The 13,027-nt window shown below is 36.7% G+C and overlaps 2 protein-coding genes across 2 annotated transcripts; one reads left to right on the plus strand and one right to left on the minus strand.

The window, feature by feature from the left end:
• The first annotated feature begins 628 nt into the window (after window positions 1-628).
• Window positions 629-3,141, plus strand: LOC117319743. Its single transcript, XM_033874496.1, has 2 exons — window positions 629-1,207; window positions 1,565-3,141. The coding sequence occupies exons 1-2, from the start codon at window positions 690-692 to the stop codon at window positions 2,703-2,705; spliced, it is 1,659 nt and encodes a 552-aa protein (XP_033730387.1). The 5' UTR covers window positions 629-689; the 3' UTR covers window positions 2,706-3,141.
• Window positions 3,142-3,184: 43 nt separating this feature from the next.
• Window positions 3,185-6,400, minus strand: LOC117319744 (the record flags this gene model as incomplete). Its single annotated transcript, XM_033874497.1, is given in 4 exon segments — window positions 3,185-4,242; window positions 4,822-5,082; window positions 5,409-5,553; window positions 5,933-6,400. Coding segments are annotated over 4 exon segments (1,605 nt in total). The 3' UTR covers window positions 3,185-3,367.
• Between the last annotated feature and the right edge of the window lie 6,627 nt (window positions 6,401-13,027).

Here is a 13,027-nt window from a genome sequence, read left to right on the forward strand (position 1 = left end):
GGGGGGGCAAGTCTAGTATTCCAGAAGAGCCGATATTGTAGAGAAAACTTGTTTACTGATATCACCAGTCACCTTTGAAAGACAAGTGAAGGATTCTAAGGCTCCAGAACCAGGCAATATGAGGGTTATACTTACACGTCTGCATGGTTTGGGAGTTGGAAATAAGAGCGAGACTTAGACCAGATAATTCCCCGATTTCCACGTCAATATTTAGACATATCGCCGATTCAATATTTATCATACGATAGGCACATACTACAATAATATTACAATAACATCACCTTAATCACGTGATAGTGGTTTGTGTTTGTGAATCGCGTTTATGTTTAGTCAACAACGCATACGTAACAATCTAAGTCAACACACGCATTTTTTATAAGTTTGTTTAAGTGCAAATAACGGCTCATATCACAATAATTAATTATTCTTTGTTTTCATGGTAAATAATGAAATGTGATTGGTCGAAAAATTCTTTTCCTTCTTCTATGAAAGAAATTCCGAGAATGGCGCGAAAAATGTGACGTCACAATACGACAATAGCTCTGTTCCGGGTTAGTGGAAACTCTTGTGTGGAGGAAGAAAACGGTCCCCATAGAAACAAAAATCTAGGCATGTAAACTTCCGGTTTGAGCCGACTTCCTTACCGTTTACACCGCTTTCAACTTTCGCGTTACAAAATATCGTCTCTAATGGATTTCGACGGATTCCACGTGCCGGATTTGAAGGGATATTTACAAGAGAGAGGTATTTCATGCAGTTTATATCGCAAGAACGATTTGGTTAGATTGTGTTCGCTAGCGAAGGAGTTAGACTTAGAGGTTGTTGCCTGTGATGATTATCATGATATGGACGTCTTGAGACGAACCGTCGACGGGATTGTGTTAGATGACGTCGGTCAGGTACAGTGGATATCAGATCTTACATCTATCCCTACCGTGGAGTATTGTGACATTCTGATTTATTTCATGAAAGTTTGTGGTTGGTCTGAAACAAGGTTGAAGAATTATAAAAGTGACAGTGGCTACAAGTTGTATCTTGATCATCACATCAGTGAAGTGTGTCTCGGTGCCATTCCAAACAGTGGGTCGTACATGTATGTGAAGGCCTCCTGTATTCCAGAGACTAGACAAAGTGCTACACCATATTCTACATGGCTCCTTATAAAGCAGGACGGACATGTGAAATCTGGTGGTTGTACATGTGTTGCGTAAGTACATTTTAAAAAGAGTCAAATAAGTGAGCATGTAACCAAAATTCAACGTCAACACAAGTGTAGTTCTTCTATGAGCAGAATATGTTGGGTACTAACCCGGTAGTTACATTTATATTGTAGCTCACAGCCATTACCGCAGTATAGTAATGGCAAAATAGTATAGTTGTTCAATTAAAACAAGGATTTGTGTATGATATACAAATAATTGATTAATATATGCAAGAACTTAAATACAAGAGGAAATTGATCAACATACATCAGTATGAACAATGTATTTATGTACCATTCTACGTTGATAGTTTTATTTCCAGTTAATTGAAATTAAATGTTTTTATATATTTGTTTTTTCAGTGATGATGGTACATGTAAGCATTGTGTGGCTTTGCTGTTTGCCATGTCAGCATTCTGCGAACGACATCAAGACAGGAGCACTGAGGTTGGTACAGATGTTGCTTGTGTGTGGGACAAACCCAAGAAAACAACTACACCGTTGGAGATTGAGGACATGGATATCCGTGTAAACAAGGTAACACCCAAGCCCAAGTCTGCTAGTGCTGAAAACTACAATCCCACAGTAAGGTCAGAGTGTTTGTCAAAAAGACAGGTGGAGAAAGAGATCTTCACTTTGTGTAAGGGGAGTAACAGTGTACTTTTACAAGCTTTGGATCCACCAAGTGATGATGATGACAGTTTAGATGATGAAACTTTCCCACCTACATTGCTGGAAATTGCAGAAACTCTGAAAGGTAATGGTGATGATGTAAATGCCTTAGCCTCAAAAGTTAATTCAGCACACTCTGGTGCAGAAACTGTGAACAGGATTGAAGAAATGACCAGGGGTCAAGCTGATAATCCTGATTGGTTCGCTTATAGGACAGGACGTGTGACAGCCTCCATATTTTCCTCAGTGATGCACTTTAGATTTAATGAAAACTATGATAACTATATTGTGAAGAAAATCATGTGTCCCCAACCACCAGCTATGTTCTCGAGGTCAAGTGGTCCAGATGTTCTCAAGTTTGGCAAGGATCATGAACCTATTGCACGGTCGTTGTACACAACACAGTATGCCACTAGCCACAAGACGTCATCAGTCAGAGAGTGTGGTTTGTTTATTGATGCTGAACATCCATTCATGGGTGCCTCACCCGATGGTGTTGTGTGCTGTAAGTGTTGTGGGAAAGGATTATTAGAGGTGAAATGTTCATATTCATTTAGAGATTCAACGCCTCAAACTGTATGTGATGATCCCCACTACCACTTGTACAGTGATGATGCAAATATCATCCATTTGAAAACTGATTCCCCTTGGTACATTCAGATTCAGGGACAGATGGGAGTGTGTAAGATCAACTGGTGTGACTTTGTATTTTACACAAAGAAAGGGTTTTCTGTGGAAAGGATCTATTTTGACCCAGCTGTTTATGAACAAATCATTGAAAAATCTGAAAGATTTTGGAACAAGTATGTTGCAAGGGCATTGTTGCAATAGTGATTAAAAACTAGTAAGAAAGTGACTAAGATCCATAATGAGAGGGAAATGTACATGTAGGATATTATTTGCTACTGATCAATGTCTTAGAAAATTTATATTGATATCTTAATGTTACTTGCAGTAACCTACATCAAAATTATCTGGTCATGGTATTCACATTGTGTTTAATGAAATTTATCTAAATGGATCAAAAGCTTATTAAAGCATGTACTTGTATAATGCTGTGCAGCAGAATGAAGCAAACAAAATGACTAGAAAAATTCATTTTAAATATTCACATCATATTTTACTGTTCATCTTCAAATCATAAATTGCAATTATAAGTTGTTGATTCAAAACCATCCAATCAATAAATTGCTTCTTGCCATGTCAATTTTGAAGTATTTTTATAGCTTGATATCCATAAAACATCTAAAAGTTTTAATACTGGCTTAATCTGCTCATAATATTGGTTTCAGCAGAATGTTTTCTTGTCTAAGATTAAATGTCCAGATATATAAATCATAAAATTCAAGTAACAAAAATGTCAATTTGTATTATAAATGATGACACCTGTATAATACAATGAATTATATGTAGTTGCTAAATTAAATGGTGTAATATGAAATTGATGCAGTAGTAGTTCTGGTACAGACTGACTGATGGTAAACTTGTTATACTCATTTTTTCACTAAAGGTCGCTGCAGATTACAAAGGAAAGAACACACTTTCAACATCTGGTTGGCAACTGGCTTACAACTTAAGGGCATAGTGTTTGACAAACTGTGAAAATTTTTCAGTCGTTCAATCGCTCTCTCCACATGAATTCGAAGTTTGGCTATATTTCGTGTTTTCTTAATTTCACTAGCATTGAGACGTTTGCCTTTACCCCAAGAACATTTTCGAGTAAAAGGTGGGATATTCAAAGTAGCATGATGTTCCAATAATAAATCCCTTATCAAAAAACCCCTGTCTGCCATAACTTCATCTCCAGGTTTGATGTTATCTAAAAATCCACTTTCTCTTGTTATGTATTTGTCAGATGTGTTACCACTCCATAGATTTGACACAAAATTAATACAGCCAGATGGAGTAATGCTGATCAGAGCTTTGAAAGTGTTCCTTTGTTTGTAAGAACTATATGTTAAGCTTTGTGCTGATGGTGATCTTGGTTTTTCAATAAAAAATTCTGTACAATCAATGATACATGTTGTCTTTGGAAAAAGTAATTTGAAACATCTTGGCATAAACTTTTTCACTTGTTTATATGAAGGCCACTTCAATAATGGAGTGAAAATGACAAACATAAAGTTAATCCAAGTGATGTATGTTTGGGAGACTCTGCTTTTCGAGATTCCAAAAATATCAGCTAAAAAAAAGGTCAGCAATGCCAGACGGAGCTTTACTAAAGTCAAAATGAACTCCTCAAACCGAGAAAGCTTCCTTTTTGGGCCACTCTTTTGCTTCTGGGGATTCTCTTGGTAGCTGGGCATCTCTTTAGTAGCTCCTTGACCACACCAGTACTTCAGAGTTGGAGAAGATCTATTTAGTATTCCTATATCACATACAAAATCACAACTTAGAAGATATAAAAAATAAAATCAAATGATAATCAAACCCTCCAGACCAACAATATAATACTAAGTTGTTTAATAACTCATACATTGTTGGAAGTTTCTGTGAGATTCAATCATTCCTTTGAATGCTACGCATAGTATCACTAGTATTTGCTCCTTTAAATGGTGTGAAACTGAATTTCTTTTAACCTTGACACCAGACTTAGATGCTTTGATGGATACATGTCTTGTTAAGGCCTAGATTAGACATAAGAATATTAATGCTTGAATATATTATGATGTCTTGGTCAGCAGAAACTCATGCTTAGTAAAACTAATGCATTGATGAGTATACAAAGTAGTTTGTAAGAATGTATTAAGTTCACTATTTTTTTTAATATACATGCAACTATTTCATAAATATACTTAAAATAAGGATCCAATGACTAGCATACAATGCTATTTACCCATATATTAATTATCAAAATATCCATGTGCATTATGGGGATCAGTGTAATTTAAGTTACAATTTCAATATTTACAAGATTGACTGAATAAATACAAATTAATTTACTAACCAAACAGTCCAAAAAGCAAATCCTTTGATGGTATGCCTGTATATTGCATTACACTTTCATCTGTTCTGGTCACCTTATCAACAAATAAATCCCTCAAAAGGGTATCCTTATTTGCCAATTTCTGTTCCAGGTCTTCAAGTTTCTGTGAAGTGTCTTGTATGTCGAACATTGACAAGTCTGTTTGGACAGCAGCATCTCTGGATGTGTGACTGTCTGATATAAGTGTTTGTCTCACCGAGTAGCGGTGGTCATCTGATATATCTACAATAATACAAAATAAATGCCCTTTATAATGACATATAATAACACTTTAATAAATAATGATGAAATATGATATAAATGAAGTCATTAACACAAATAATGATGAAATATGATATAAATGAAGTCATTAACACTGAGTACATAAATTGTTTATATAAACATGACACATCTGAACATTTTTGAAAAAAATATTAAGAACTAGGTGGGGATATCTTGAATCTTGGGTGCAATGGCCTTGCCAGTAAAAATATGTATGAGGTTTACATGGCCATGTTGCTGGTTTTAACCATACTGAAATTATAACAGAACCCACTATAATAACTAACCTTTAGATATGAAGCATGAATGATCATCAGATAAATCCACTGCATCTGTTTCTACCTCAACAGTACAGACAAATGGAGGAGAAAACACTGTATCAATTTCACTTGGACAGTCAATTTCTTCATAGGATGGATCAGATTCTAGTTCCTTTGAAAATAAACAAATGGATTTTTAATTATTATTTTTGTTAATATGGCAAGTAGTTTTTTATTACTTTTAACTGATAGTAACTAGATAGATCAATAGTTGTATCATATTTCCATTCACTGAATGCTTTGAATTGAAGTCAACAAGCCATATAAAGTAACAACAAGTAAATGGTACTTCAGAAAAAAGTTTTGCAGTGAATTACGTGTATATGCTGTAAGAGTATCATTATTACTTCTTCTTGCACAAGATAGTGATGTACATTCTGATTCTGATAAACATGTATGCAGTGTACATGTATGGCAGATGTAAACTATATATTAATTTATTTGTATCTACAATGTAAAGCAATGGGAGTTACAAAATTGTAAATACTAACCTCTGCAGCCTGTCGTTTTGTAATGGAAGAAGTATTCCTCTCTGATTTGGGTCTTCCATAATTGTTTCTACCAAAGAGTGTAGGGACTGGATGGTCATCAGTTGGTTTACCGTCAATGAAATGGAGCGAGCAAACACGGTGGTGTTGTTTTGCTTCATAGTCCTTTCTCATGATTTGGTCAAGCCATCGTTTTCGCAGTTTGGGCTTCTTTTCACCGCTCGGAAAGGGGAAAAACTGAACATTTTGCATAAAACCATATCTACCTATTTTCCTTCCGTCTGAATTACATTCGGGTACAGCGCACCAATGCTTGTTCGACGGCATACTATATGTAGCAGACGATATTCTGTACGTTGCTACAGACGCCGGAAGTAGGCATGCCTAGATTTTTAATGAAATCACGTGACTTCCGGCGTGCTTAAAGTCGGAACCGATTAGATCCGGACGCAACCCGGAACAGAGCTATTGACGTTGCGTATTGATTTGAGAAAAATAATCCTATTTAAAACCAGTAAAAGTGTACATAAAACATGTCTTGAATTAGAAAATAATTTTCAAAAATTAATTATAAGCGTTGATGTCAATTATCTTTTAGTTTCATCGGGACATGAAACTTTAAATAAAATGACATCAATGCTTAAATAATTCAATTAAACATAAATTCAGGATTTTTACATGAGCATGTGTGATTGCATTCCTTTGAAGACATTCCATGGTGCCTTCTGTGACGCGACTGTAAATCAAAACATCAACAATGTTATAAAGAATACACATTTTATCATTTACATCCGTCAACAACAAGACTGGGTTACACGAGATTTGAAAATGAAGCGAATACAAAACAAATACGATTGTGATCTACTGAGAGAGAAGTTCTGACAATAACTAGAAGCACGTTGACCTCTCACGTGACACGTGACCGGAGATATTTCGCCTATAATCCCGACAGACAGATGACGAAAAAGAACAGAAGTATGTCACAGGTATGTATATTGTATGCGTAGCTTCAATATAACTCCGTAACTGGTTTTCGATTACTTCAACAGAATTCTCGATGGCACAGGTCATTATCCAGGTCGTATCCATTGCTTCCGATAACATTAACATTGTATTCAGATATACCCATCATATTTACATTGTATTCATAGATACCCATTGCATTACATTTCATTCAATGATACCCATCCCATTAACATTGTATTCAATGATACCCATCATATTACATTGTATTCAGTGATACCCATAACAGCTACGTTTTCTCCACTGACAAATCAAAGGAAAGCTAATTCATCCGGGTCATACATTGTGCACTCTGAGTAAAAGTATGCATTGTTGTCATAATCTATTGATTTGAACATTAATCTTCCGAAGAAAGTAGAGTCTGTACATTCATAAACTGTTGATATAAAGGTTGCCATGCCGACCCTGACTGGCGGCGACAGTTATGATATAAAACCGAATCATCATTAAATCACTTGGTTACCAGCCGCTGGTGTTTTACAGCAAATCACTTGCATGATTTCTGGCCACATAGTCTATGTCTTATCAATTCGTGCCCATCTTCAATTGACACGTCATGCAAACACCGCCACCACTAAGACTAGATCAATTATCTCATAGCTCAAATACACGTCTTTAAATCCGACGTCATTCAGTGTTTAGATAGCACGTGTCTCTCTTTGACACCGATACATCATTTCATTGATTTATATTATACTTATTTACGGTTGTTTAAATGCCTGTTACTTTAGTTCTTAATGACACCTTATAACCTATGGGTGCTACTTTTACCCTTATTGCGTGAATTTCATTACCAATATGTGCTACCATATTCCTTTTTGCGTGAAATATTATTACCTAGGCGTTGCCTTATTGCCTTCGATGCATGGTACATTATGTTAAATTTATCTATCTTATAAACAGTATCAATTTTTAAAACTCTTGCGGGCCCGGATGGAAGAGCGATGGGTCTTAATGTGAGAGGAAACCGGAGTATTCCGAGAAAACCCACGTGGTCGGTCAGGTGACCCAATACCTTTTTCATGTTCGATCGGGAAATCGAACTCGAGCCATTTGGATCAGACAGCCTATGGATATTGAGGGGCAAGATTCGATCGCTTGGTATTAAGAAAAAAATAATCTTGGATGGTTTGAGGAGCAACGTTTGATGGAGAGTGTGATCGAAATATGCTTGGGAGAAAAGGATACTTTGGAGCAGAGGGTGATCGAAGAATGCTTGGGAGCAGAGGGTCATCGAAGGATGCTTGAGAGCAGAGAGTGATCGAAGGATGCTTGGGAGCAGAGAGTGATCGAAGGATGCTAGGGAGCAGAGAGTGATCGAAGGATGCTTCAGAGCAGAGGGTGATCGAAGGTGCCTTGGACCAGCCTGGTTATGGAGCGGAGTGTGATTGGAGGATGCCTGGGAGTAGATTGTGAGTGTAAGATACCTGAGAGCAGAGTCTGAGCGGCGTAGGAAACCTTCTTAAGTCCGCCAAAGATTCAGACTCAAATAAGACACAAGTAAGATGAAAAGTTTTAAGTGTTAATTCTGTGATTTCCGGTATTTGTAGGTCAGGATATATCCGACAGATGTCTCAGTAGTACTAACACCAAACGATATTGATTCGTCTGACCAGACATCTGTTTTTCATTAGAGAGCAAACCAATTGGCCTGATTCGGACATAGCCAGTCATTTACGATGGTCAGTATTCAGCCGTTGCCTGACTGTTTACCCTGTTGTCTGCCATTGATTCCCAGTATCACTCAAATTAGATCGTGGTGGGGCCGCCAAAGATCCATGGTGGTGCAATTCCAAGTCTCTGTAGAAACTGTATTAGCCAGCTTCCCCAGGGTGTTGAGACTATTACAAGACAACCTCAGTGTTTTGATTATGTAAATATTTATATCCGGCCTTAGTCTCTGTATATACCGGATAATGATCTTGATATGAATGTTAGCCTCGCTTCCAAACAATAATCCTTGATTTTCAGAAGGCATGAAATTTTCCTTAAAACGGGCACAACCCTTATCTTGTATACACTTTCTAAATATCAAGTTCCTGTTATTTTTTTAGACTCCATATATAGCAAGGTCATAATTAATTCTAACGTTTCATTGGCTCCCTATGAATCAGATCATGACCATAACTTTCTATTGGCTTCCTATATTCATGTACCAAAGTAATATTCCCTAACATTTAACAGACGACCTATATACCAAGGTTATGGCCCTAACATTTCATTTAGAACAATACACCATCAGTTAAAAAATGGATTTCATGTTGACAATATCTTTGTTAAGCTAAGTTGATCTTTCATTTGACTTTTAGCATGCAATCTAGTCATGGCCATAAAATGTGCTCCTCTCGCGTCCGTTTTTTTTTTTTTTTTTTTTTAAGAACTAGACATCAAGGACCCTTCTATATAATCCGGCTATACCTCTATTTTTACTTAAAAATCAACCCACAGGGACAGCTTTCCGAAAGGCAGCACCATAAGGGTGAGATTTTAATTTCCATATAGTAAATTTCCCATTTTTGAATAGTAACATTCCTTCTTCCCCAACCTACGATATTGTATGTTGAGTTAATTCCATATCCAAGTGCTTGTTCCATTATCACAATATCTATGACAGATGGACGTCGACTGCATATAGTAAATTTCCCATTTTTGAATAGTAACATTCCTTCTTCCCCAACCTACGATATTGTATGTTGAGTTAATTCCATATTCAAGTGCTTCTTCCATTATCACAATATCTATGACAGATGGACGTCGATTGCTAACGGAATATCATAGGAAGATTTATAGTCGATGATCTTTTTAGAACGTATTCTATTTCGTTGTGCGATATTAAGATAAGTCATGTTCGGGCTCGTTGATGTACCTGGTCATATTCTCCTTTTCCATTTTTTTCTGTAATAATCAATATTTTGTTGATTTGGTTCCCTCGTTTTATTGATTTTAAGGTAGGATTACGGTTTTGTCTACATGTCGGTATTTCTTAATATTGCTATCTGTGTGTACAACCTTCAGCCGTGTTGTTCGACAATAACATCATCTTACACGAATTATTGTTGTATAATGAAAATAATCTAGTAGGTTATCCAGAGACTAGCCACACCATCAGTGAAGTCTTATAGTCATTTTCGATTACAATATATATATATTGTTTACCATTGTGTACACGTAAATAACTTCGTCAACATTTATTTATTTATATATTTATCTATTTGCTTATTTACATTTATCTTATTGCATTTTGTATTTATTTTATTTATCTGGGTATGTATCTATTCATTCATTTTGGAAAATCATTATTCGAACAAAGTAATGAATACTGAAAATATATCAAAACCATCCCGTAATTTGGGAAAATCTGTATGTATGAAGAACACGTAGATGATCAACTTCTACTGATCACGATACTGATTAAACGGGAGGTGTTCATAATTCGACAGATGGTTGGAAACTGACGAAGGCATTGATTGATTGGTTGATTAATTTTAAATTGCTCGAGTTGTTTACATCCGTTTCACTACAGAATAACTCAATCATCCAGTAAGCGAAGTACCGATATCCATTATATAATACACATTATACGCCTTTGGAGGGGGTCAGTGACGGTTAGGTAACTAACCAAACACAAAACCTAAAATGGCCGTTACTTCCTGCTATTGTGACAATCGGAGGCCGAAACTTCTCACAAAACCCCGGATGTGATAGGCGTAGTAATATAAGAATAAGTCATGCGTTTTGTTCGCCAGAAAATGATTAACTTCTAATTGGCGCAGAGGTAAAAAATACAGTTGATATAGTGTATGAATCGTAATAGATTTAAAAACAATTTCAAACATTAAGTTTTCTATATGATATTAACGATACCCTGTCAGTAGTACACTGACTTCAAAAAACGTAATGTTGTTTTGAAAGATAGTTCCCTAGTTACAAAATGGAAGCTTCCCCATCATGTCCGAGGTCATTTGGTAGGAGTCACCTTCGTGGAGCTCTAGGAGTAGGGATTGAGCTAATTCTCAAAGGAAGTAGACGCCACAATGTCGCCACGCTCACAGTAACTATAGATTTGTTGTGCTTGCCACAGCATAGAATGAAATGTCCATCCGCTGTTTTTGATGTTGTGAGGAACCACAAGAATACATTTTAGATGACATATTATGATACTGTTTACTGTATATTGAGATAACCACGAAAATGTGTACCACAAAGTACCTGAATAGCTTACATCAACGGAAGAAAATACCAAAGAATATTTCAGAGTTTCAAATTAATTCTGTGAAAAGGCGATCAATGGCCACATATATCAATACCGAAGTGCAGTAAGATTTACATGAAAATGTGAAAATAGAATGAAATTTGAAAATAATCCAAATTGTGGAAATACATGTAAAGTGAAATGTAAAACTACAGAAATGAGAGTTATGCATTTTGAATTTGATGCAATGCAAACAGACGATTGAGCTGTATAAAGGTGTCATGTCACTATCACCGTTGTTTATGTGACTGTCTTCATATCACAAGTCCAAACTTTTCAAAAGAGATGCATAGAAAAACTAGAAAATAAACGACAGTAAACTGGCTCATCTTGCTCGTGATCATCATATCAAATACCAACAAACTCATCTGAAATGACGCGTTGCCAGCCCTGACGGAAGGGCGTAAGAATCAACTGCAACCCTAATCACATGATAGCAAGAGGCGACTAAATTTGGGATCTTATTTTTTTCTCGTCTCTTTAAACAACGTTCTTCCTCGCAGCATTTTGATTTCTGATTTTGGGCCGCGGTGGTCGAGTGGTTAAGGTGTCCCGACACTTTAACTAGCCCTCCAACTCTGGGTTGCGAGTTTGAAACCTACGTGGGGCAGTTGCCAGGTACTGACCGTAGGTCGGTGTTTTTTCTCCGGGTACTCCGGCTTTCATCCACCTTCTAAACCTGGCACGTCCTTAAATGACCTTGGCTGTTAATAGGACGTTAAACAAAACAAAACAAACCAAACCAAGCATTTTCAAAGTATGAAGGCTGGTTGGCCCGTTGTCAATATGATATGACCGGGTGGGGTGTCCTTCGGGATGTATTCGGTAGTATACTTCAGTGAGGTAACACTATAAAGTCAACATCAGTTCCGAACTATCACAAAGAGACTAAAACGAACATGCCCCAGCCTCCCGAAACACACGCACACTCACGCGCAAGCATCTCGCACACAGGGGAAGCCGTCCTTAAATGACCTGATAGGACATTAAGCAATGAAAAACCAAACCAAACTGTGATTTTTTTTCTTGAAAACTCTCTGAAATGTTGACCAAATTGACGAATAGGCAAATAATACAAAATTTAACTATTGAATTTTGTGAACGAAAATATGGGAAAATGTTTTCCTTTCTTAATTGGCTTGACAGGAGACCACCGAGAACAACACATCGAGTTGTAGGCCTTTAGATACTCCCTTGTCTTTTCCATAACGAGGTGTACTTTCTATATCTAATCCGTATAAATCACGTCGTCTGTTTGGAATCTCCAGAAACGTCTGTGTCTTCGTCCTTAGCAATCCAGCATACTAATCCGAGTTTCCATGATGTGATTTTCCTCAAATCCACGAGTCCGGATGTACTGTAAACGCTTTTAGACATTTCAGATAATTACACTAGTTGTAAGTTACGCTTAACCTTAATTCGCCACAGCTCTCTGTACTTCTCGTTCCAAGGAGTCATTGTTTCCCCGCTAGAAAATATAAGCAACTCTCTGCTCCGGCTTGCCGAATCGGAAACATAATTAGAAAATTTAAGGTAATATTGCTGGAACTGAAGTGCTCGACTGCTGCTGGACGGAATATCCTGTCATTATGTGATTAGCTACTTACTGTGTACATAAAACTCTATTAAATCTGGTAAGTATGCATAAGTCACTGTGGCTGAACTTCATGAAATGCAATAAAGATAGAAATTGCCTAGTGCTTTCCAGAGAAATTATCAATCCGAGAGTCAAGTCAAGTACACTAGACATTGTTGTGTGGCTTAGAATCACAACATTGAAAAAAATGAGAGAGAAAGAAAAGAGACTTATGCGGTACCTGCAG

The sequence above is a fragment of the Pecten maximus genome, unplaced genomic scaffold, assembly GCF_902652985.1.
Source record: "Pecten maximus unplaced genomic scaffold, xPecMax1.1, whole genome shotgun sequence".
NCBI lineage: Eukaryota > Metazoa > Mollusca > Bivalvia > Pectinida > Pectinidae > Pecten > Pecten maximus.

Bases quoted from the DNA above. Each gene is read 5' to 3' on its own strand.
- LOC117319743 (XM_033874496.1), top strand. From the start codon at position 690: ATGGATTTCGACGGATTCCACGTGCCGGATTTGAAGGGATATTTACAA. The intron at 1,208-1,564 runs GTAAGTACATTT...TTGTTTTTTCAG, and splicing joins GGTGGTTGTACATGTGTTGC to TGATGATGGTACATGTAAGC.